This window comes from Halichoeres trimaculatus, unplaced genomic scaffold (assembly GCF_033239565.1).
Source record: "Halichoeres trimaculatus isolate MK-OKI-2021-1 unplaced genomic scaffold, fHalTri1.1 fHalTri1_scaffold_8, whole genome shotgun sequence".
Lineage (NCBI taxonomy): Eukaryota > Metazoa > Chordata > Actinopteri > Labriformes > Labridae > Halichoeres > Halichoeres trimaculatus.
In genome coordinates this window covers 16,686,183-16,712,517 of record NW_027437186.1, presented here as the reverse complement: position 1 = coordinate 16,712,517, position 26,335 = coordinate 16,686,183, and the positions used below count along the sequence as shown (strand labels likewise).

The 26,335-nt window shown below is 37.8% G+C and overlaps 2 protein-coding genes across 6 annotated transcripts in view; one reads left to right on the top strand and one right to left on the bottom strand.

Moving 5' to 3' along the window:
- Positions 1-6,851: 6,851 nt before the first annotated feature.
- On the bottom strand, positions 6,852-25,009 carry LOC141795394 (dual specificity protein phosphatase 19-like). Of its 2 annotated transcripts, none has more exons than XM_074676245.1 (5): positions 24,550-25,009; positions 22,399-22,645; positions 14,442-14,488; positions 10,922-11,074; positions 6,852-7,524 (listed from the first exon to the last, which is right to left on the bottom strand). In XM_074676245.1, exons 2-5 carry the CDS (start codon positions 22,622-22,624, stop codon positions 7,342-7,344), a joined length of 609 nt encoding a protein of 202 aa, XP_074532346.1. In that variant the 5' UTR covers positions 22,625-22,645; positions 24,550-25,009; the 3' UTR covers positions 6,852-7,341. The 2 variants fall into 2 exon arrangements, with proteins under 2 accessions (XP_074532346.1, XP_074532344.1); XM_074676243.1 differs by lacking the exon at positions 24,550-25,009 and adding an exon at positions 23,051-23,231.
- The window catches only part of nckap1 (NCK-associated protein 1), a 34,243-nt gene continuing 31,848 nt past the window's right edge, over positions 23,941-26,335 (top strand). For all 4 annotated transcript variants that reach the window (XM_074676242.1, XM_074676241.1, XM_074676240.1 and 1 more), the window contains exon 1: positions 23,941-24,313. In XM_074676242.1, coding sequence (XP_074532343.1) covers positions 24,206-24,313 — 108 coding nt within the window. In that variant the 5' untranslated portion in view covers positions 23,941-24,205. The remainder of the gene's footprint in view (positions 24,314-26,335) is intronic.

Genomic DNA, 26,335 nt, shown 5'->3' with positions numbered 1-26,335 from the left:
GACCTCTTTATCTGTCTTATTTACCCCGATAACACCCCTGATTTTTTTTTTACTGTTTCATGGTCTTTTAAAAGCACCGTGGGGAGTTTCTGTGGTATGTTGACCTCTTTGAAGGAAATCTGCAGTGTATTTCTGAGATGAAGACTGCATTTCCCATGAGCCTCATTCTGGGTGTGTTCTGGATTTATATTTAAAGGGCATATTGCAGGCTAATCTTTTTTTAACTAACACTTAACATGGTCTGATAATGACAGTAGAATAAGTCAATCACTGATTTTGTCTGATATTCCACCAAAAAGGCAAAAATTTAAAGGAATAAGTGGCTGTTTTCAGTATAGCTGTTGAAAACGCTCTTTTTTCAGCATCGCGTCATTTGACGTAACAAAAGGGACTCGCATTCCTTCACTCTGCTTTGAGCTAATGTGAATAACAGGTTGTCATGAGTGAGATTGGGCATTTCAGGTCATGTTTATTGTGTTTCTTCCAAAGTATTATTTAATTTGACCATCCACTAAGATGGTTAAAATGTGTTTGGATGGATGGATGCAGAAATACTAGATTAACAGGACATCGAGTCCACTTTTTCAGACTCTGTGGGTTAGCTTTCATGCTTGGCTGTGTTTTGTGCAGCTGACAAGACGGGACTTCATTTATATATGGAGTTTATTTTATAAAGTGGATGGAGTTCGGGATGGGAATTGAGATTTTCTTCCTCTTCGTGTCAGGAATGACGGTCTGATCCATGTTTATTAATGTTAAACAGAGCAGAAGCAGAGGGACTCCCGATTCTGACGTCACATTCAAATGCTGGTTTTTAACGCGGAAGTACAAAAACCCATACTAAAACGTCTCCAGGAGACCCTGTGGTTTGTTGATTTAAAAATTTCCTTCAAGATATTGTTTTAAGTTATTTTCCTATCACTTTAATAGCGGTTATCTTTAACCTGCAGTATGCCCTTTAACATTGAAAACCTACTGTAACCACAAAGAGACATCAGCTTGGGAGTTAGATGATATCAAAAACAGCTCAAAACTTGCCACAGTGCCCTGAGATATTTCCAGCAAGTAAATGTGTCTTCATAGGGACTGTGAGGACTATCCTGAAAAGTTTGTGTTTACCTTGGTTAATGACTATTTCCCATGAGGACCATCACCCACTCTTGTAAGGACCTGATTGTTACTTAGGGGTGTGTCTGTTTTGAAGCAAATGAATGGAGAGCAGATATCTTTGTTTGAGAAAACTTCTCACTTGATGCAAAATGATGAGGAATTATATTCATAAATAGTTACATAGCTCTTTTGGTTAAAACATAACAACAAACAAACTTGTGAACTCAGTTTGTACTGTAGTTTAAGCATAGACTGTTTAATAAATTGATACAGTCTCCGCGACTTTACCCTTTACCCATCTATTCCTGATGCAGAGTAAAGAGGCCAATCATTGGCTGAGGCCACATTGGAAATGCTGAATCATGAGGTTTTGAACCTCTTCACTGACAGCTACAGGGTGTCACACCTGACAGTCATGAAGTGTGTCTCTGATTGTGCAAACTTGTGATTTTAATATCTTCTTAAACACTGAGCTAGAAAAAATTTCACCCACCTGCACAGTGTGTTCTAATTGTGGATCTAGCGATTCAGACCCAAGATGTTTTTGAACTAGGCTGTAAATGTGTTTTTTTTTTATTTGTCATAAAAGTATGTTGTTGTTGGTGGTGTTTTTTTTTTTTTTTTTGGCTTGGTGTGATGTGGTTTACAGTCTGTCTGCAACCTCAGGCAAACACTCAATGATTGAATTTGAAGCATGAAGTGAATCCTTGTCATGTCCTGCCACTGCTCATCTACCTGCTCCAACCTCACCAAGCAGAGCAAACACAACCTGGCTCTTTATTTTATTAATAGACTCTCAAGTTTGTACACTAAGAGATTAACAGTAAAATAAACACTTCCCTTGCTGATTACATAATTGTGCAGCACATACATTAACATATGATTTACATGTGATGATTAAAAGTGATAATGTGAACTTTTCCAAACAAATGCAGTCAACATGAAGCTAATATGCATATGTGCTATTAATATACAAATGTACATGAGCAACTTTGTGCCACAACAGAAGCAATTCTTTCACTGCTCATTTGTTTGCTACTTAATTTGTTTTTTTTTTTGTGGTCTTGTGATTTGTGTGGGGGGATTTTTTTCCCCCTAAAAAGAGGAATGGAAAAAAAAGCCATCCATTATTCTCCACTGTTCGAGTCTGCACTTCATCAAGCCTAATGAAAGCTAACAGGCCAGATAACATTGTACTGCTTTAGGGGGAATTATTCACCATCCTGCATGTAACCTTCCTCTCTCTGTCTGTTAATATTCTCACACTGAGGTCTGCACAGACTGAAATGGTGCGGAGACCCCACGAGACCCTGCAGATGGGACAGCTTGTGCTGTACTGTGGGCCGACACATCCAGACGGTTAAATGTCACAAAAATGTCAGGGGAAACCCAGTTGGCTTCATAGCAGATACTCTTCAGTGATACACCATTGAACAGGACCAAAGAAAAGGCCAGACTCCCCTCTACTCAAGAGCTGCCACAGACTGCATATTGGCTTTGTCGCCATTAGTGAGACACCGGTTCAATATTTTATTTGTCTGTTTTTTAAATGAAGACTGTGAAGGGTAAAGTTGTGTATTTTTTGGACATTTATGGGGAAAAATGAAGCTGCGTGACCCAAATATTTATTTATTGACAGTGACTTAGACCTGCTTTTTGCTGTCGCTCCGTTGCTTTAAATTATCTATGACCTTTATTGGACTACCAGGAATTCAACCAATTTGGCAGAACTTATCTTCTCCACCAAGTCTTTGGCTCAGTACCAGCTTCCAGCTGACTCTGCTCCCCTGGAGCGATGGCAGCCTGCGACTGACACAAAGTATAAAGCTGCGTTTTCAAAAAGGGGACGAATGAGATCTCTAATTAGAGCCAAAAACAGCTCCAGTGTCTCTCCAAGAAGTAAACCACCAGGATGCAAAACACTTACATAAAAGCTTTACTTGTGTTGCAGCTTATTAAGCAGTTATCAAGAGTATCTGTGTCCAAAGTTCTGTCCCAAATACCAAATGTTCCAAAGGCTACTAAATTAACAGTATGCAAATTAGTTTGGGTTAAAAAAAATCCAGAAATAAATAAAAGATTCAATGTGTTAAGTGTATGAAGTTATAACAAACAGTGTACCACAAACTAGAATGATCAAGTAGTTGATTATATGAAACAGCTTTACCCTGAAATCTGTTGAGTTGTCTACCATAACAATTTCAGAATATTCTAGCATCTCATTCTCTGTTTAATTACAGGGACATATAATTTGCTCGCCTGTTTTTCAAGAAAATACGAAAAACACTTGAGGGGAGAAGGGAGGGAGATGGATTTCTTTTCAGGCAGGTGGAATAGAAACAGTTGTTGTGGGTAACCTGTTTTTTTATCACGTTATCTGTTTGTGTGGTCATAGTTTTTCACTGGCAATAGAACGGCTGTGAAACAAAAGTGGAGACGATGGCTAGCAAGATGTCAAGCTGAATCACACCATTAACAACCTGATCTCATCTTACTGTGGGTGTTTTGATTCAGACCATAACTTTATTGAACTACCTGCTGAGTGTTTTAGTTTAACACACCCAGCATGGTGACACACCTCCAAGTTAACGCCGACAGGTTGATGTTTAGAAAGTGTAATGCAGATGCAAATGAGCTTTATTGCTAACTCTGGCTCAGTTGTTGTGTTTCATGTGGTACAAAAATACAAAAACAGGTATCAATGACCCAAACAAAAACATCCCATACCATTTCTGGACGAGAATAAAACTGCATGCTGTATATCCTCTACAGAAAATGTCTGTACAAAAGTGGTAAATGGAAACAACTTAAAAACACTTGAGGTGGCACAGTCTATACTAAACTACTAATATGGCCATATGAAGCCACATCATCAGCTTGATTATGAGACTATTGATTTCTCATTAGGTCTCAAGTATTACCAACAGTCTCAGATGTTACACAGCTGAAGTTAAAAAGAAAAGACCACAAAATGAGGGTTAAACTGAATTAATTCACAACAGAGAACTGCTGAGCCAGAAATTTGGACAGTATTGCAGATTTAGCTGGGTGCAGTGTCAGTAGATTTAATTTGTAGGGACCAGTTTAAAGGTAATCTGATCAGATTTTAAAAATGAGTTGTACAAAAGGGAAAGAAGGATTTTGAAATTGGATTGGATCACGTAATCCATTCCTAGTTTACATCTGGATTAAACCTTCAGTTTGTGTTGTTCAAAGCTTTTCTGTAGGATTTGGATAACTTTGATCCAACAAAAACAAGATTATTCTGACATTGACAGGGAGTGGAATTTCAAGCTGGATTTCAGAAAGAAAACTGATCAAAACTGTAAAATTGGTCAAATTATACAACATTTGTATCATTTAGTGTTTAACTTTTGATCATATTTTTCACTTGACCTGTTCAACTGCTACAGTGACAAATTAGATAAAGTAGACATAGGCTACTAATGAAACCTGTCTACTTTATCTAATTTGTCACTGTAGCAGTTGAAACCTTTCAGTAAAGTAAGAATAAAATAAAATTGATCTTGTTAATGTAATAGTCGCCCAAATAGATTTCAATTACAAACAAAAATGATATATGATAGATGTATTAACACCTGTGGCTTGTTTCCTGTGTTGTGATTCAGGGTCAAAAATGATACAATTGTAGTGGTTGTCACTTGGTTTGTTTGTGTTCACAAGGCAAAAGTCTATTGCAAAATGCCACATGCGATTGATTTTTTCTCTCATTGGTCAGAAATCATACCCAGAAGGTGGGGATTATCTTCATGGAGCATCAACACCGTGTATGACTAGTTAGCGTTGTAGCGTTTATGGCTCATGTAACAGTGTGTGCTATATGATCAACATATGTAGTTTTTAAGAGTCCCGACTGCATTAAGGCACTTCCTTAAGGCACTTTTTTTCTTTACTGCTCCGCATAAGCCAATGACTCATTTTTCTCAGTTCTCTGGTCTACTCTTCTTCTGCTGCTGTGGTTGATTGTTCTTCTCCTTCTTCTTCTACTGTTTTGACTACTTCTGTTCGCATCTCTACAGTGTGAGTTGCAGTTATAAGTCAGTTGTGCCTTTGGCGATCTCGACCCACTTGTTTTGTCCCGCATCCGAGAGCGATTGCTGTGTTCACATATGCCCACACGAACCAGAGTTTTGGGGGCTGCTCACTGTTTCGGAACAACTGCCCCAAACGATCCAGGTGTGAACACACCCTTAGAGTGAGCCGTGGCTCTCCTACCTGTTGTTCTTTACATACATTGAGATATGCTGTCCCATTTAGAGGACACGTAATCTGGATTTGGTAATCTTGAAAACCGAAAACTGTGTATCCGGATAAGGATGATCCGATCCAATGTTGCTCTGAAATAAAAGGCATAAAACAAAGATGAGTTACCTGACCCTAGATAGAAGAAAATTGGATCTCTAAATCCAGATCATTTTGACCCAGATTAAATCCTTGAACAGCTGGCTCTAGATGATAAGCACAACATTTATAGCGATATGATTATTACCTTCTGTACTTTTCTTTTGGCTGTTTTTTTTAAATCATTCCTATACACATACTGTGGGTAATATCTTTCATACAAAGCCATATCAGATGATTCCTAGTTCAGAGAAATCAGGCTGTAGTGGTTTGAGGCAGGCAGTTAGATTACAGTTGGTTAATTGTTTTGCTACGGCTGCTGTCCATGGTTCTGATCATTGGCTTGTTTGGATGTGAGGAGCACTATGAGTCTCCACAGAGTGCAAAAAAATGTCTGCTTTAACAATTTTTGGAGTAGTTCTGTGAATTCATGCGTATGTTTACAAGCATGCTTGTCTGTTAAGTGTAGTGAGTGAGCCCATTATAAAAATGTTACGTTACTGCCAGCAACACTTATCGTTTGTACAAAGCGTGACCCAGTGTCCAGATTGTTTCATAATGACAACAGAGCAGGTTCAGAGCGCTGCACCAGTGACAGACTTTGTGGTGATTTATTTCAGCAGGGCTCCTCTGCATAATCAGTCATCATATTAAAGCTGCCCCATGTTAGATAAATGATTGTGTTGGCTGAAGGATGAGAGGTATCTCCAAGAGAAAATAAAAAAGACAAGCTGCCACTAGCATGGTAAATAAATGGTCCTTCAGTCAAACTAAAATGTTAGCTTGAAAAATGTCATTGTGTCATTAATAGTATATTTATGGTTATTTAGTTCCTCTTACTGCTGTATTTTACATTTATTTTATTTATATTTCACTTTGTATGACCCAAAAAATGATTTTCTGCAGGACTGTATAAAACATCTCCTCTCCTGTAGATATGATTGTGTGCTGCAACACAGTGGACTTCATTTCCATTTAAATTGTTGGCAGACTTGATAGGATATGAAACCTTGGTGCGCTGTGAGTTTGCAGCTTCAGGAGCATGTCCCAGTGGAGTTTGTTGATTAGCATGTGAGCCAACTAGATTTTCCCTCATTATCTGACGAGCTAATTACAAGCTAATTATTTCAAGGGAGTGAGGTTAGTGCATTAACTTTGCTAAGTTGTTAGATTGATAGAGGCTTTACAGCCCAGAGGACTTATCATTATGACTGAGAGGTGTATATGATTGTAGAGATCAGGTTGTACCACAAGAAAAAACTGGTAGGTCTGTAATGAGAAATTATAGAGCAAAAAAAAATATCCAACATTCACAAATCTAAACGCAAAGCAAGACAATAACTACAGTCAAATGAGGAAGAGACATACTTATTCACTGAAGTGCACTTTATTACAAAGACATGGGTGGTGGGAATTGAATCACAAGGCATGACAAAAAAAATGGCCAAAAGTGTGTGGCACAAATACAAGATCTACTTTTAAAAGTAGTAAAAAAAAAAACCACTCTCTAAGGCTGTCATGAAGTCCTGAAAGCTTTGATACTCAAATATGAGTTGAAGTTGTGTTGAGGTTTTTAGCAGGACATTAAAGGATGATCATCTGGAAAATGTTCACTGTCAAACTTAGCAAGTGATTCTCACAAAACCACACAGAATTACTGAAAACTTTGTGGCCTCCTCACTTACATATGCCTTACACTTTTTTTCCTTTTTAGGGGGAGATTTACCTTTTATTTTGGTGAAATCTCATCAGAATTATTTTCTGGAACAGCAAGAACCTGTTTCTGAACTTTCAAAGTCCATTGACAACTATTGAACACCTTGTAGAAATCCCTTCATATGGAATACGCAGTGATCTATATTTATATATTCAGGGTTTGTAGCTCTGTAGTTGCTGGTAGAAGCCAGGGTTTGGGCAAATTGACGGTCGTGCCAGCTTCACCTGGCTGTAGGCCTCATCAAACATCAGCCCCTCCTTTAACATCAGGTAACCAATGACAATGGAGGAGGAGCGTGAAACACCTGCATTACAGTGGACCAGCACCACACCATCCTGTAGAAACACAAAGAAAAACAGAAAAATAAAACAGTGCAGATTAAAAACATATGGAGCAGAGCTGAGTCAGAGGTCATGCGTATTAATCATCAATTTTCTTAAGTTAAAACTATATCTCCCTATTAAATTTGTCCTACATTCACTCATTTAACTTAAGTAACAGTATGTACTAGTTCAGGGGTGGCCAACCAGTCGGAGACCAAGAGCATGGTTCTACAAAGAGCCACATCACACACACACTTCCTCTCACACATAAACAAAAGGACATAAGATGAAAATCAAAAGATTACCAAATTTTGAAGTGACATTTATTGTGTTTGTAAGTGTGTTTCAATTCTTACTTGGAGCCGTGTCAAAGACAAATTTTTGTTTTTACTGCAGGAGAGACAACGTCTCATCTATCTATCTAGATAGCTTTGAGCACATGTGTGATGTAGAGAAAAGAAACTGAAACTTAAGTTTCTTTCTTTATTTATCTATTTATAATGAAATATGAGCCCCTATTCCAAAATGTCATGAAATTTCAGGCTAAAATTTATTTATTTATTTATTTTGGAAAAAAAAAAAAGTTGAAAAAAGTTAAAGCATATTCCTTTGATTTCCAGTAAATATATACATGTACAAGGTGGGCTGAAAAGTTCACACACACACTCTCACCTACAGACAGTTTGGAGTGAGCAGTCAACCTGATGAGCATGTTGTCTGGACAGTGGGAGGAAGCTGAAGAACCAGGAGAAAACCCATGCATGCACGTTCGGGGAAAACATGGAAACTCTGCACAACTGGGAACCGTGCAGCGCTAACTGTTGCTCCACCATGCAGCCTAAAGATACATTTTATTTATAAATATGCTGACATCCCGATATGGTTGAGATACGGCTGCAGCTGGCTCAGCCTAAAGCTGGGAAACAGCACAGCTAGCACAATGTGCCCTGAGGTAACAATTTTGACTGACTAACAAATCTGAAATCACTAATAATTTAAATATGGATATCAGTTCAAAAGAAATAAATAAAGCTGAGCTTACTGTTGTTAACTGAGAAACAGTGGAACAGTGGAAACTGTCAACAACAGTTTCCAAAGTCTTCTCAGTACATTAGGTGAAACTACAAATTCTGACTTTCTAACATCTTTGAGAATATCATTAGCCTGAGCATGTAGAGCAAGTTGAGAGGGAATAAATCTTTGCCTGTGGTTTGTGTGTGTGTATGTGTCAAAATTTGCGGAATGATTAATATTAATGTTGATGTAATTATTTTACTGCCTCGAGTGCCTGACTGGAAATGATTTTTTTAAATTCCAGCCACATCTTTAGACAATGCGTGCAGGCCCAGGGCTCAGTAGTGGAGCGCAGCATATTGACACATTTGTCTCTTTTATTCAACACAGAGCCTCACATCACGGGATAAAGTCGCTCTTCTCGCTGAAACCAAGCAGAAAAGAAACTGAAGCACATACTTTTGTTCCACATGTCAATCAGTATTCGCTGAAGGAGATGAGATTTAAATGAGCTTCTGACGCACACGTTCAGTTGCTGTAATTGACATGTCATCACTGTTCTCTGGAATTACGTTTGAAACTATAAACCAATCTGCTTGTTCCTCTGGGTAACACAATCAAATGAGGCACACACAGAACATACAGGAGGGTTATAAAAATAATATGAGTCTTTAATATAATTCTATCAGTCACAAAGGTTTCTGTGCTCCTGTATCTTTTGCTTGTGTCTGCATTTACTGTAGCTACATATCAGATCTTGTTTTTTTCTTCTTGTGGAAAGAAAGAAAAAAAAAAACAGAAAACTTCTGCAGAGTGAAAATTGCCTGAGCTAGATAATCCATCACAGCGAACATGGCGACTTAATTTGGTTTTGTCAGAGTTTCTTGTTTTGTTGTTATTTCATTGCGCTCCAGTTGCGTGTTTTCATATCAGCACTCACATCACCTCATGCTTTGCTTATGGTCAATCTTCTGGCTTACACACACACACACACACACACACACACACACAGAGAAGAATTTTAGACTCTGCGAGGAAACAGCCCTTTGAAAAGTATTGCATACAGCCCGTGAAATGACTGAGGGAGAGGGAGTAAGCAGAAAACATTTTGACCCCAGCATGGTCCTCTAATAGGTATTCTGACCACCCACCTCTCCTTTGTGCTGACTTACAGATAGCTGACTGCTGCTGATGTGTGTAAATGCATCACAGTTTGGTAGCAGAGTCTCTGTTGTGCACACTGACATGTTAAATTAGCCGGCAGATATAAAAGACGGCATTTTCAGCCCGCATGAGCCCCCTGAGGAGAAGTGGATACAGAAATATTTTAATAGATTTGATACATTTTTTATCTGGAAAAACCCTGGAATGCTGGTTCGTGTCCTGTGTGCATGTGTCTGCATCAGTCGGAGCTGGAAGATGACTGAATACATTTACACAAGTAGAATTTAAAGCACTTGTATTTTTCTCTGTCATTTAAATGTCATACAAATACAAATACATTGTGATGCCACACAAGAATATAGGAGGATAGATTATAAAGGCCGAACAACTCCAACATTGAAATGCGGCACAGGAACATCATGTTTTTATGAAAATTATGGAAATAAAATACTTGATGATATCCTCAGAGGATTTCATGCTTTTCCTCATAAAGTTATAGATACATTTTAATTATGTAGTTGCTAATATTTCTATATTTTTTTAAATTATACACATTTTGTACGGGATTATTTAGAATACTGGCCTTACTCATGATTTGTATATGGTTATCCCAATATTAAAAGCCAAAATGCTGTTGCCACTGGGATTTTTATTCATACCCCGCTTTTTCTTTAGTTCATCATTTTTACCCAGGTGAGGCCATAACCTGGATTTATGAGTGGGCCTCCAGGAACATTGACGCACTCTTTGTGCCAGCCTTAAGAGACTATTTAAGGAACTGCAGTATGTAAATGTATTTTAACAAAGTCGGAAAATCATTGAAAAAAATTTTAAAAAATGGTATAAAAATATTCAAGTAAAAATTCACATTGAGGTCATGCAAATGCACATTTTACCTTAAGTATAAGTACTTTGCTAAAGTTTCATTACTCCCCCCAACTTTGTCATCTTACAAAATGATGAAAATATGCATTTTTTTTCTCTCTTCAATGTTTTTATTTCATTTTCTTTCTTATCGTTTTGTCTGTTTTTCTGTGAACCACCTTGGACAGTGTTATTGGATGTATTAAGGTAATTTTTGAGTTAAGTTTAGCTAGCTTGGGTTCAGTTGATTCAGTTTGTGTGTGTGTGTGTGTGTGTGTGTGTGTGTGTGTGTGTGTGTGTGTGTGTGTGTGTGTGTGTGTGTGTGTGTGTGTGTGTGTGTGTGTGTTTGTTTTGTCAGTGTATATACCTGTTCCCTTGCTTGATCAATAAAGGAGCTGCATTCCTGAAAATACGACGTGATGTCCGTGTCTGGTAGGTCCAGGATCTGGGTTGTCTTATACACCAGCTGATCTGGGAACAGGTTATCGACTCCAAAAGCCACATTTAGCACATGAGTCACCTGACAGGGAGAAAAAGAGATAGACATGTAACTCCTTGAACACTTGACCCCTAAGCATTGACTTGTTTTAAGGCTGTTTTTTTTCACCTTGGTAAGAGAGATATTCTGTCAGCCATATTGATGACATGACACCACCTGAACGTGACTGAGTGAGAGGCCAGAGAGATGGAGCAGGGGGGGTTGAAAAGGAGGGGTAAGACAGATGAATGGGAAAGCAAAAGAGAGGAGACAAAGAGAGAATACAGATGGCTCCAATTCATTTAGCAGTATCTGTTCTGTTTCACTTAAATTTTACTTAACATAGTTTGGAAGTTTCCTGTTTCTGGACAGCATTAATTGTCTAACATCCTTTTCTTCCTGATGATGCTCATGTTTTTCAAATCGCATCTACTAGTTTGTGTTTATCAAAAGTCTGATCCACACAATAAGTTGTTCCTCCTTGCCATACACCACAAAACTCAGAGCAGAACAGAACAGAACAGAACAGAAGCTCGTTTCTTAATTCAGTTTGATTTTGAAAGTTCTTGCCTGTGGTGTCATTTCAGGGTCAAATCTAAACTACCCAAAGAGCATGGCAAAAAGATTCATCTGGGATTGTAAAACTTCTTTTGCTACAAACTACAAGCATCAAAATAGGTCTTTTTTTAACTTTTAGCTTTAGCTTATTATTGCAAAGGCCACTATAATGTGTAAATTTGCTGCGAATAAAAAAGGTAAGGCAAGTTTATTTGTAGAGCACAATTCATACACAAGGCAATTCAAAGTGCTTTACAGCTAAAACAAAATAAAATCACAATAGGCAAAATAAAATTATTGCATAAAACCATACCACAAAACATTAAAATGGTTAATTGAATTAAAAGAGAAGAATGCAAATAAAATACTTTCAGTTGTCATAAGCTAAGCTAAACAGAACTGTTTTCAGCCGTGATTTGAGCATTATCAGAGTTAAGGGCTGTCTCACATCTTCTGGAAGTTTGGTCCAGATTTTAGGGGCATAAAACTAGAATGTAGCCTCACTGAGTTTATTCCTGACTCTAGGCAAAAAAAAGAGAAGGAAAGAAGAGAAAAGAAAACAAAAAAAAATTGAAAGTATTTTGATCCTTTTGCAGCACTGTTTTAAAGGCTCTGTTTGAAAAGCTACCATAAAGCTCTATCGTGCTTTTAAAATACACACTGTCTTCCCAAAAAGTAAATCATCTGCAGCAGAGATATAGAGAAATCCATATGGTTGTATTATTGGGACAATGCAAATTGCATAGTAACTTCTGTCTGTTTCAAACAGGCATGTCTTAGTACACCTCTGCGTTCAGCGTGAGTAAATTTCACCTGGAAGAGGAACTAGTTGACCATGATAAATAGGGACGCTATACTCCAACACAACTAACAAACATTACGTTATGTAATTAACACGCATAGTATGTAAGAAACATAAAGAGCTACAGCTGCACCCATCTCGGCCATGGTTGTCAGAATGTTGCTTCCCTCCGAGTGAACCAAAACTAGTTTAATACGTACACAGCTTCGCTTTGCAAAAAGGACACAGTGCTGTCTATCAACGTGGAGTCAGATGTTCTTGGCTAGAAGTCCAATTTTCTTTTCTGTATGTATTTGCAAACAAGACTAGATCATCCAGCTGTGGCTTTATGATCGAGCATTGACCTTAGTCAGACCACTGTGCATGTTAACGTACTGTGTGTTTCTTACATCTTTGCTGATTTGTCCTTTACATGTCATGAAGTGTTTTCTTCCAAAAGTTTCACTTTTCACTTTTGTACTGACCCAGTTACAGGGATTAAAAATGTCAATATTGACATTTTTTTCCTGTTTTTGATTGTCTTGTTTTCCTCTGTAGATAACAGAGAAGCATCAGAGTTAAACTCAATCTGTTTCATAACCAGTCCTCACAGGAGCTTTAAGATATATTTAGTTGATAGTCTACTGACTTGGAGCCAAGAGCTACAGACAGAAAATAAGAGAAGTATGATACAAGGAGGACAATATTGTTGGTTTTGGTCTTCTTTTTGTTTGGCAATAATAAAAAAGGTTGTCCTCAGATATATAAAAAATTTAGCTATGGTCAGGCTTTTGTAAAAATGGAATGTATTATTTGTTATTGAGGTAATTTGGCTGATTTAACTTGTATTTTTGAAGACTATCCTCATCTAAATTTTTGAGTGTGGCAATAATAATATGCTAGAAAACATAATAAAAAGCAAAATAAAGAAAAATTGTTTTAGACAAAACTTGTGCTATTTCCAAGCTTTGAGAAACCCGCTTTGGAGCATGCTGCTGTAGCTGACACATCCTGTTATATGGGAGATGCTGTCACATATCTGCACCTTCATGTTCCTGATCATTCTCTGCCATGTTTTCACAGGTGCATTCTCAAATCGAGTTATGTAGCAATTAAGTCACTGACACAAAAAATATCATGATTGATGGTGCAATTTAGGTCCACCTGCTGGAAATAAAGTGAATGAACCCCTGACGTTACAATTTTGATAATACAATTTTACATCTCTTTTCAAACATTATTAATAATGAGTGGAGAAGCTGAAGGCAGAACTGTCAGCCAGAAAGCAAACTGGTTTCATCATTACCTGCTGAGCTCAATCAGTACATATTAGAAGGATTTGTTGGGATTTAGAAACAAACCTGCATCCACAGACACCTGTACAATTCTAAAATGACTGACACAGGGAGGCAAATAATCAGGTTTTTCAAGGTTCCAGGTTAGAATAAAAGGGTAAAAGGCACAAAGCAGGACTCTATGGTGCATGTGTTGTAAACATAACAGTTGTTTGTCACCTGCCTTAAAAATAGATTTGATTTCCCAGACTACACCCTCAGCACAATGCTGTGGTCTTTCTATTGTGATGCCAGTAAATGTTCATTTAACGTTGTGCCGGAAAGAACAGTTCTTTTATAAATTGTCCTCTGAGCCTGTTAAACCTCCTGAGCTTTAATAGCTGTCTGGGAAACCCTGCGTGGTTTGGTTATTAGGCGGTCAGGGCTTCATCGCAGTAACAGGAAGTGAAGGCACTTGTAATCTCTCCAATTCATCATCCAGAGACTGCACAGGCAGCAATATGCTCATGCCTGGGAGCAGCCACTGCAGAGAGGAGTAGTCACATTTCTCTGATGTGGAGGCGCAGTGGCGCTGAGACTTAGTGTAATCATTTACTCCCTCTACTGAGCTAAACTGTCACTGCATGAGTCATGAAGCTCCTTAGGCTATTGGCTGGTTGTCGCAGAGCCGCAGGAATGCACACCTACGTGGCCGCGTCTAATCTCATGTCACTGCACATACGATCACATCAAGGCAAAGGGCATGCCCGCTGTATTGATCCCCCTTTGTACTGACCTTACATCTCTGCAGGGTGTCAATGTCATGGGCTGCATCCTGAGAGGCTGAAAGGCAGAAGCAACTTTATCAGAAGACAGGCAAAGCATTTCTCTGCTTACCAAAATCTATCTACATGAAAAAAACCCTCTACTGGTGAGCAAAAGATGCTGTGTTATGGGGCCAGTAAATGCTGCTTTCTCTGTTTTTTTAAATTGACTTGAGAGAAATAGATGAGAAAGTCAATCGGTAGTGCAATTATAGTAGTGTTTTGGAAGTAATTGTGACTCTGCTGTTAAACATTTCTTTTCCTGATTAAAATACAAGTGAATATTACTATAATAGTACTGATAGCTGATCAATCTTAACATTATTTGGAAAACAGAGGAGCCTCATTCGAAGTGGAACATTTATGCTGATAGTTAAACACAAGGATTTTGAGGTAGTGGGCTCTGGAGCAAAAGTAAAAGGAATATTTTTCTCATATACTTGAAATTTCATGAACAACTAATTGCTTAATTAAATGAAACAATCCACAGCTTAATCTATTGCACATTTTCTATATGTCTGTTTTCTTAAATCTTTGTGTCTTTGAGGAAAGGCATTTTGATCCTTGATAGCTGTTTTCCAGTTGGAGTCTGAACCATGTTATTTATCCAGTTTGTCTTTTTATAAATCCATCTATTAGTTACAAAATGAATACAATAATATATTATATAAACAGAGATGCAAGAGGTCTCACTGGACCCTGCAGGAGCTCAGACATCATCTCCAGAAGTAGAACATTAATAAAACAGTAAGTAGTACAATAGTTCTCTGTTGTCAAATACAACAACAGACAGTAAACATGGAGTGTAAACACCAGCTGATGCACCATCCAAAGATAGTCTACAAGCAGAAATATTGCAGAGCTCCTTCAAGGACAGGTACACCACTTTATGAGGTTCTGGACTGAGTTTTTTTCAGTAGATTCTTTTCTAATTTTAAGTAAAAATGTGAGCCATAAGAGATGAAAACTTTTGCCAAAAGTTTGCCCTGAAATACACTATACACTCTGCAAGGTGCTGCCTTTTTTATTTTATTTTCTCAATTGTTACTTACACAATAGCTCTGTTTGTTAAAGATTCTGTAATTGTTCTGTTTTGTAATCTGTAATAACAGTGTATAGTAGCCAAATTGTCTATTTCAACATTTTGAGAAACAGTAGAAAACACACACACACACAACAAGAAACAATAAGAAAAAATGTGGACTGATAAATTGCCAATCCTCCTCTTTTATGTTGTTTCTTTCATCATATTTTCCTGTAGCACTTTAAAAAATGTTTTATTGATGTGCTTCTGATCTCAAACAAGGAAATGTGATGATCTGATAGACCTGATGTGGGGTACTGGTTATACGAGTGTCAAAGACATCAGAAACTAGAGCTCTGGAGCTGTTCTAGTTACTGGCCTGGTGCCACCGGCTCCATGAGGGGTCCCTCCACTTGTGGTTGAGAGACTTTCAGAACAAAAAACACATCAGTTGGTGTTCTGAATTTGTGTCAGTTCTTGGAGTCTTGTGCAAGAGGAACTCTGAGAAACCTCTGCTCTTTATATACCTAAATTACAGCAGATTACAGCAGATTGTGTGAATTTTATCAAAACAGGGACGATATCATTAGACCTAGAGTTTAATATGTCGATGTACTGGATTTAGCATTTTGGAACAGACATATTACTATCAAGCTAAAGTTGAAAAAAAAAAAAAAAGTACTGGCTGTGGCTCAGTGTCGCCTCTCAATGGGAAGGTTGGGGGTTCGATTCCAGCTTCTGCAGCTACAGTCCGAAGTGTCCTTAAGCAAACCACTGAATCCCTCTGCTCCCACTGTTGATCAGTGATGTAAAAATGGGCGTGAATGTGTAGATCAAAACTGATGGCTCCTCCTTAGAAATACCTTTACCATCAGTGTGTGAATGTGGTGTGATTGGGTGAATAAGACTAAAGCCGCATTTCCACCAAGCAGCCCGGTTCAGTTTAGTACAGTTTAGCACGGTTTGATACAATTAAGCCTGATCCCGTTTGCGTTTCCATAGCAAAACTGTGCCCTCTCGTGGTGGAAGCCAGATGCCGAAAGCCGCAGCTGTTAAACAATAGCGTGATGCGTAGCAGCATTACAGAAGAAAAACGTGACACAGTAAACAAAGAGCACAGATGGAAGACATGCAGCATTTCATCCTCTCTGTGATTGGCACGTAGCTCTTTGATACAAAGTGCAATCAAGCTTTGTTTCAGAGAAGTCTGTTTGCCACCAGGAGAAATGCAGCTGCTGTCACACGGTAAGTGAGGATTCTTTCGACCAATCAACGGTCTGCAGTGTTGTAGCTCCACCTTCCAAGAGCGGATCGGTTCAGTCTGGCACCCATACGAAAGGGTCCCAAAAAGTGGGACGGCTCATCTCCGTTATTTGGGGATCAGTCCCAGAATAAGTCAGTGGAAACGCCACAAAATGTGCGCTGTATCGAGAGGAACCAAACCGGTCTGCTTGATGGAAATGCAGCTTAGCAGTGTAAAGCGCTCTGAGTGGTCTGAGAGACTGGAAAAGTGCTAAAGAAGTACTGGTCCATTTGCCATTTACCATTACAGTGGTAAAATAAAATTACTCCTTACTCCTTAAAAAAAATGCAGAGATCAAAAATTTAAAAAACAGCGTCTTTTCAGTGCTAGGAATCAAAGACTACAGGATATCAGCACTCACATCCCCGAGTAGCAAAACATCTACACAGAAATACACTTTCTGAGCAGCTGCAGCACCAAACAGGGACGATATCAATCAGCTTACAGCTACAGATAAAAAGAACAAACTGTACAGAAGCACCAAACCTGGACTGTAAAAGCTGCTGAAATAAACACTCAATATTATCTCAAACTGCAGACAAGGTAGTTTGTCATTTTTTTGAAAAGACGGATTTGTTTACATGACCTGAGCCTTGGATCAGGAAAGCATTAAATGACTGATGTGATGGGTGATCGAGGTCAAACACTAAGTGAGGGAGCAAGATGAGATCAACAATACAATACCCTCAATACTAATGGGAGATGACGCTGTTGCTAAAAGAAGAGACAGTCTCTTCCACTTTGTCAAATGCAGTTGAAGTCTAAGTAGAAGATCAGTCTATGACAGAGTTATATATATGACAGGAAACTGAATATGATGGGAGGGATTCCTTCAGATTTCCTGTGTGGCTGCTCAGCAGCAGCTCACAGCCCTCAAAGTAGCGATATTTGCACTCTTTGCAGCAGCCAAAGCCACTTTCACATAATGCTAAATTCATGGTGTTCAGAAGTAAATCTAAATCCAAAGGCCGGAGAGTCTTTGGAAATAATCCAGCTCCAGCCCATATGCTTCATCAGTGTAAAAGGAAAAGATTTAAACTGACACATCTGTGAAAGGATGCAGGAATGCCAGGATTTCTAGACAGCTTTAAAGTACAAGTGTGACATGGGACCAATTCAATCTGCTAAGCTACAGAGGACAGATCTCAGTCATATTTATGAGCAAATGTTATAAAAAAAAGTCTTCAAATACTATTTTTAGAAATCACATTGTGTACAGTTTGTCCAACAACCCCTGAAACTGCCTTGCAGAGGTTTCTTGTGCATGAACCAATATTATTTGGGGATTTTGAGGTTTTAAGATCAAAGTGTTAATGTTCTTTTGTGCTTCAGAAAGTTGAAATTATCTTTGAAATGTCTTTGAAATATCTTTAAGAATTTATTGTTTCAAGATGAAAGAGCTTTCATGTCATGTTCACAGAGAACAACTTCTGAGGTATGATTAAATTCTTAGTTTGCTGTCCTCTTTGAGTGCCATAAAAATCCTAAGGGTACGGGGAAAAGAACTGTGTGAGAGTTTTGGAAATATGTTTGCTTACTTGTTGAGAGTTTTATCGGAAGTTTCAGATCTCTCTTTAATGCTTCTATTGTTAACAAGAGTGACAGTTTCCTTTTGCATAGCTTAAAGACTGGAAGCCTTCATAAAAAGAAGTTTGTTCTGTAAAGTTTCTTCATTTAAAACACAATGTTGTGTTAAGATGCCTCAGTTTGACTGTGGTTATTGTCTTATTATTATCCTAGAGCCAAGAGAGGTTTTATTTGGATGAAGGCAAAACAAGAGGATATAGTTGAGTTGGAGCAGGAGGTCAGCATCTGTGAAGTTTCTGAAACTAGCTCTAGCATTAGCTCAGTTGACATGTTTATGACCAATGATAACCAAAATATCAAGACTGCTTAGTCTATTTGTTGCACCTGAAAGAGCACTTTATATAAAACCAAAACAAAACCATGAAAAAATATTTTGGGTCACCATGGAATGGACCTAACATGACACATGGCCATGTCCTGCAGGCAACATTATTTGTAGTCATGCATTTTTTAGAACTGAACAAAAATTACCTTATTGATAAAAAAAAATATGCAGAAGAAACAGTATAAAAGTGTAGTATATAATTAATAGTTGCAATGTTAGAAGTCAGGTAATTTGCTCCACAAATTCTATACAACCTGACTGAATTATAAAACCAGTAAAGTTGCCCCCTGTTGGTTGTTAAAAAAATGGAGCTTAAAAGCACCGAACAATGAGTGACAGCAGGTTCAAAAATCATCCAATGTGCTGTTAACCTTGATGGTGCAGCACCAGAATGCTTCTACATTTTTTGTTTTATTGAAATTTTGACATAAATAGAGTAAAGAATAAACCAACAAAATCAAGTTTTTCTTTGTGTCTTTCATGTGTAAAGAAAGTATGTCTGTCTGCCAATTTATGATGACATAAAATCTCTCGCAAGACATCTGCTTATTTGCCTGTAACTTTGGAACACAACACAGTGACTGATTAGCTCTGGACTTGACATTTACAAAAGTCCAGCATCCGAAAAACATGACATTTCACATCAAACTCGCATCAAGGTACCTTTTTTAATTTTCTCATTTTGTCAAAAAAAGTCAATATATTCAGGATATAGTTTGTTTTAGGACCGTACATTTTCCTTTGATGCTGTCTCTTTTGGTAATGTCAGTGTCTGAATAGATTCTTTTTTCAGGCATATACTGTAAGCCAAACCTGCCAATATCTAAATGTGTAACAATACAAAATCTTAGCTATTGCTTTGTTGGTATTGTAAATACTGAAGATTGCACAGTGTCAAAGAAAGCCGAGGGTGCACAAATTGTGAGAGAAGCATCTGTGTCAATTTTGACAAGAACATCAGAGCGACAAGCTGAAGGCCAAAATAAATAATAGCCTGAAAATGGCTCAAACAAAGGAAGAAAAAACAAGCAAATCAACGTGTCTCCATCTTTCAGACAGAATTCCAAGAACAAAGAGGTTTCATTATTGAGGACAAGGTGGTTTTCTGCAAACCTGTCTGGTCTGTAACTGATCCTGTGAGGTGTCATAACAGAGTAGTGAACAGTTTATTGCTTTAGCGGCAAATTGCTATATAGAAAAAGAGTCACCTCTGTTGAGTGTGACAGATGTAATATTTTATTGATCCCTGCTGAGAAATTCTCACTTTGATTTTCTCCTGCAGTCAAGGTCAAAGCACAGAGTCAGCTACAGAAGTGAAGAGCACCCCAGAGCAGTGAGGGGCTTCAGTGTAAGGCTGAAGGACACTTCAGGTGCACTGACATGAGAGGGTATCAACCTCTGGCTGAAGGGTAACTCTCTGTGCTTCTTCCAGAGACTAATTCTGCTTTAATGACATTAATTTATTAGAGACTTGATATATTTATCACGAGAAACAAACACAACTGTGAGTCTCTGCAGATGGCACTGAAGTGAAATAATTTAAGTTGGAGGATAAAAATCTCACAAGCTCCAGTTAGGTTTCCCCACTGCACTGCAAAAAAGATGCCTTGACATATGTCTCTAGCTCCTGTTCAGATGTAGCACTTGTTGGGGTTGGGATACAGCAGCAATGTCAGTAGTCATAAAATAATGTCTGGAGCCGGAAAGCAACTGGTTTCAACACAATGTATTAGCCCATCCAAATTTTGACACTCTGCAAATTTAATTTGTCAGTTAAGTAGTCAGTTAATAAGGTAAAGGTATTTGATCATGGGCACTTCAGCTCTCAAACTACAGTCACATTTTTTGTTAGCATTTGATTTTTCAAACAATGTCCTTATTTTTCATTGTTTGGAAATTTGAGTATTTGCTCTGTTGTTGTGCACTTCAGTATTTCACAGTATTGTAAATCAAATTACATATAGATCTTTGTTCTGTACTTTTAGTTTGATAGGTTTTTGGAAAAAATGAAATTAAAGAAAACCAAACTAAAACTACAGTACCAAATATGAGGCTTCTCTGATGATAAGAAAACCCCACAGTTCAAATGTATCTTGAGTGGAAAAAAATACAATTAAACAAACAAACTAGGGATGCACGATACTATCGGCACAATATCAGTATCGGCTGATAAAAGCTTAAAAACACGTTTATCGGTATAGGCAGATATGAAAATTTCTGCCAATAGGCACAGCCGATAAGGTGCTATTCAGTTAGGATTATTATTATTTTCCATCTGAAAAATAAGCTCCTTAAATAAAATGTAGCACTTCATTTATTTGCACTGCAGAGCTCTGTGTCTGTCACCAGGTTGTTACAGTAGCTCTAAAATAATCAAATGCAACTTGGTTATGTTTAAAAATGCATTGTACATTTAAAGTTCATGTGATCTAAAGGAATTATTTTTCTGTATTTCAATACTGAATGTCTTGAGTTTGAAAAAATAATACATTTCTTATTTATGGTAAAATCAAATGTTTTTTGTCTTGTTTTATGTGTGTTTCTTAAATAAATAAGACCGTCACAATAAGAGTAACATATAAATTCCAGTACAGGATAGACTTAGCTTTCTTTACAGTGAAAAAAACAAACTAACTTGTGATTATCGGTATCGGTATCGGCCAAAAGGGGTTTCGATATATCGGCATATCGGATATCGGCAAAAATCCAATATCGTGCATCCCTAAAACAAAAAACAAAAAAAAGACGGGTCACTGCAGTTGTTGTCTCACTTAGTTTAAAAAGTAGTAATAAGAGCTGTAATAGTAGTAAAGAAGTAAGTGTGGTTAAAGTATACGGTTAAAATATATCATTAATGGTTGTTTTTTTTCATCTCACTTGTCACAGGTTTACAACTGGAATCATGTCCACTTATAGCTATTTTTGTGACTCCAGCTGAGTCAAGTGACTTCACCTCATTACTAGCTGGATGCTGAATACTTTTACATTGGAAGTCTACCAATCCTCCTACTGTTGCACAATGGTTGAAGGACACAATCTCCTTCCTGAAACTTGAAAAATTCACATACACGCCCAGGGGTAATACAGACAAGTTTTTTCAAAAATGGAATCTCTTTTTATTCTATTTCAGAAACCTACAAGCTCTACCAGATTGAGAGGCGCCTAACCTCTTATTTATTTATTCATTTATTAATTTACTCATTTTTTCTCTGTCTTTCATTTTCATTGTGGTGCAGTTATGTACATTTTTTCATCATTGAGCTGGGTTGGGGAGGGAGAAGCTACCTGTATATTTACACTACACGATTGCGCTAAACATACAGGCACTCTCTTTTCTGTTTCTACAGTCCTATACCAGTTTGTTAATACAATATCACACATGTATGCATTTTTATAATCATTTTCTCACTGCTTCTCTGCCTAGTAATAGTAGTCTTAGTCTACCAATTTCATGTGTGTTTACATATGCTTTGTTTTTGCATACATTTTCACATTTACAGATAAAAAGGACACAATCTTAAAATGTAAACATGTTTGCCAAATGTAATTCTATTAAATTTTGTATAATACCATACCTGGAAAAAAAAGGTATCATTGAAGCATGCAGTTTGGTGAGAGACAAAAAGTTGAAAAGTAAACATTATGAACCTTAAGCAAGTATAAATAATTTAATTTTTTAATATGTATTACCAAGCAGTAGGAAGGGTCTAACAACTCCGACTTGAAGGTCCAGACTTTTGTCTTCTACAAATCCAAATCCACTCCCCTTTTCCAGTTCTTCAACCTGCTCCTCTCCCTCTCCATCATCACTCCTCCTCTCCAACAGCTTCCTGCCTGTCACAGTGGTAACACGTGTGCTCTGTTTCTTCAAACGGTTCTTGGAAAAGCCCTGGATCTCTTGTCCCAGTGAATGCATCTCTCAGGGATTCATAGGAATCTGCAAAAACAAATCAACAAATATGAAAAGCCTTAGCGGGAGTCTTTGGTTTATCACACTCTTCTGTTTGTACCAAGAGCTAGAGGAGAAACAACCAGCAGAGCATCTCGTATAAAAGAAACTGTCATCTTTCTGAATGAAGCAATCATTTAGGCTATGAGTGCACTGGCGTTTTTTCAACTAACGTTAACTTGCCATTGCATTGATAGGCTACATGCTAGCTAGATAATCTTACTGAAGGTTAACTACTTTGCGCAAGAACATCATTTAGTGCATTCACTCTCAGTAGCACAAAAAGCACAGTATGTTACACTAGAAGTTGAGCATTGAAAAAAACAGAAGCTGCAGACTGTGTGCTGCTGGATATATTCATGCTGTGATAGTTTCCCTGCTTCTTCCACCCACCTGCACTAAGACTTATAACTATCCAACAATAAAGTAGGAGTGTTGCTTTTTAAATCGTTCCTGTAACATAATTAGAACATTCAATATAGGATACCAAAATAACGTGAGATAAAAAGCTACACAGCTATACAGTCTACGGTTTTGACACTGAAGTGACAGCTTAGTCGGAAGCTGCGTCAACAATGTGATGCGTTCAAGTAGTCACAGTAAAACGTAACATCATTCACTTGAAACCCTGCACAGGGTGTGGCTGATTTTGCTGGGTCCTCATTTGAACATTTGTCGGTCGGTCAGTCCAAGGGGAAACTAATAGCATGCTCAAATAAATAAATAAATAAATAAATAAACAAACGGTGTAACGAAATATGAAAACAAACCAGTGAAAGGGTGGCCTCAGAAAAATGCTGGTCCATGAAAGATATGTCGAATCTTGAACTTTTGCTTCCAATTAAAAAATTAAATCACTATCAAAGACAAAAAGTGCTGGTGTTTAGGGGTTAATGCTGTAAAGTGTAAACTGGGAATATTACACTTTTTATTTTTATTTTTTTTACATCTTGTGAAATAGATTAACTGCAAAAATAAATAATCATCGCATAAATGAAATATGAAATCGGTAGTGGAATCCCAAAGGTTGTTCATTTTTTGCGCAGATTTATTACTATTTAAATTTCATCAAATTAAAATGACTTATGGTTTCGTATCTCAACAGTAGAATATTTGATGCTATTGTTTAAGGCACATGTGAAGTTGAATATGTTTTATGTCTTTAATGAAAATAACGCTAGAGAAAAGATAGGCATCATTGAGCGCCAGAAGTCGCCTGTATAAATTGGAATTGAGGGTTGAGCAAGTGGGGCACGACGGCCTCAGAGGTTTCATATTAACGAGGGTAACTTGAACGCAGCGGGAGCCAGCCTGGTTGTGAAAATCAGGACAGCTCCTCATCATCCCTGTGACCGAAAAAAAAAAACAGGCAGGGAGACGGTGGGGTGGAGTACAGGAAGCTGCTGTCTCCGAAAATCCGAACATGGGCGAAATCTAATAACGCCTCGAATCAAAACTTCTTTTTATCATATTTTCCCGGACGGGGGGCTGCGGAGATTTGTGATATTTTCCCGGATTTAATTGGAGATTTACACGAACAGCGAGAAGATGTCTCGGGGAGTGATCCAGCCCAGCCAGCAGAAACTGGCAGAAAAACTCACCATCCTCAACGACAGAGGCATCGGGATGTTGACCCGTGTTTACAATATCAAAAAGGTTCGCACACACACGCAGCTATATCCTCTTGAACAGATCCATATGTATTGTATCCCACCTGCATCCTAACGAATGACAGCATTACTGTGAGAGACAGGATGAATGCCTGATTAGCTAGCACTGACTAACCCTAACATCAACGTTTTTTAGATAAATGTATACATGGTAAACTACCCATAGATCACTGTGGCTATCTCTTTTTTCAGCAGGATAATATGCAGGAAAAAAACACTTACGTTACTCTAAATGTATCCCTTTGGCATCCCTTGATGCAGGCTTTGGGCACGGTTAGCCACTATCTGTCGCGTTAGCTTGCGGTAAAATAGTTCGGTTGTTTCACGGTGTTTACTAATTTTCGATCGATTTGATTACCATTGGAGTGAGCAGAGTTTAAATGTCTGTTTACCAGAAGCTAAAACTTCAGGGAAATTGTTAATATTTGGCTTGCGATATAATATGGCCAAACCTGAAGGCCTCCAGTCGCGTTAACAGCCGGCTGGTAATGGCGGCGCTTGCTTGCTAAGCTAACCACCGCTAAGCTAGCGTTAGCAGCCGGGCGTCGTCTCTGCTCCATCTAATGCCAAAACACGAAGCAAACTAAAGCAGGAATATTAGTGCATAATCCATTTAAAACTCTCTATGTGTATACGGTTTGCATGGTAATTGTTTTCTTTTCCCATCAAGCTTCGGGCAGCAACATTTTAGCTCGCTACACATTTTGTTTTAGAAAACGATAAAAGCCATAAACAGCCACTTATCGTATATTTCAGCAGATATAGCTGTTAGGGCTGGTGTTAGCTGCCTTTAAGCAGTGGAAACAAATACTTGTTTATTTAAAGATCTAACATTCTGCCAAGCAATGCATATTTTACTGTTAAAATGAAACACAACTATTTATGTTTTGGATAAATGCGTATAAGTATTATAAGGGGTAATTACGCCGAAGCTTTACCTTTAACCTTAATGTGATGAGTATAAAATGATGAAAATGATATTATTTGTTGTGTTGCTCAAGTGTTAAAGCAATTGTTTGTGTGTGGGAGGAAGAGAGTAGTGGGTCTGTTTGGACGTGTGGGACGACCCTTTGTGCCTGGGTATGTATGATGAATTAAAATCAGGCAGAGAAAGAAAGGGGTCAGTCATTTGTATCCAGAGTTTAAAAGAGTACAGACAGAATATAGGCTGAGCTATCTGAAAGACCATTCTGTTTTCCAGATATTGCTTTACTCTATAGGGTAGTGAATTTTAAAGTGGTAGGGTTATGTCAGGTAATGTCTTTCCCAGTATCTTCACATCACCAGATTGTGTCTAAAACATGCATACTAACTAGCAATATTGAAGGAAAATATTAACTCAGATAAGAAGTAACATAGCATATCAGTGTTTTTTGCTTTGTATAAGATAGAAGACTGTTTGAGCAGTTAAAAACAATTACTCTGATTTTGCTGCTGATTTTACTACTTAGTACGCCCTTCCTTTCTTCCTTCCTTCCTTCCTTCCTTCCTTCCTTTTTTCTGTCGGTCCCATCATCTTCATACCTATCCTGATCTGCCTCACCACAAGGCTTCTGATCATACCCATCTCCCCAAATTATCTTATTTACTTATTTTTTAATCATTACTATTATTTTTACTGTGGGATGTAATAAAACTTTACAGCAGCAGTTACAACTTTATCCCAAAGCTAGAAATGAGAGAATTGGGACAGTAATCTGTGATACGACCAGGGGGGTCATTTTACACTGATTTCTGCTATCCTTAGCAGCACCCTGAAGACCAGTTAAATGTGGGTTTTTTTCTGAGAAATCACCTTGTCATTATCAGTAGAATAACTTTGTTGTGTTTCTTAAGTAAAAGATTGTACAATTACTTTGGATCTCTTGTTTCTACCTTTGGGAAACATGAATTCATGCTTACTACTACTACTACTACTACTAAAAGTTACATCAGCTAAGATCACTGTATATTTCCATTGAAAGCATACTCACGCTCCACACAGAATATTTTACAATCTGTTCAATTC

Bases quoted from the DNA above. Each gene is read 5' to 3' on its own strand.
- LOC141795394 (XM_074676245.1), bottom strand. From the start codon at position 22,624: ATGCATTCACTGGGACAAGAGATCCAGGGCTTTTCCAAGAACCGTTTG. The intron at 11,075-14,441 runs GTCAGTACAAAG...TCTCCCTGTCAG, and splicing joins ACACCCTGCAGAGATGTAAG to GTGACTCATGTGCTAAATGT. The intron at 7,525-10,921 runs GTATATACACTG...GTGTTTCTACAG, and splicing joins TTGATCAAGCAAGGGAACAG to GATGGTGTGGTGCTGGTCCA.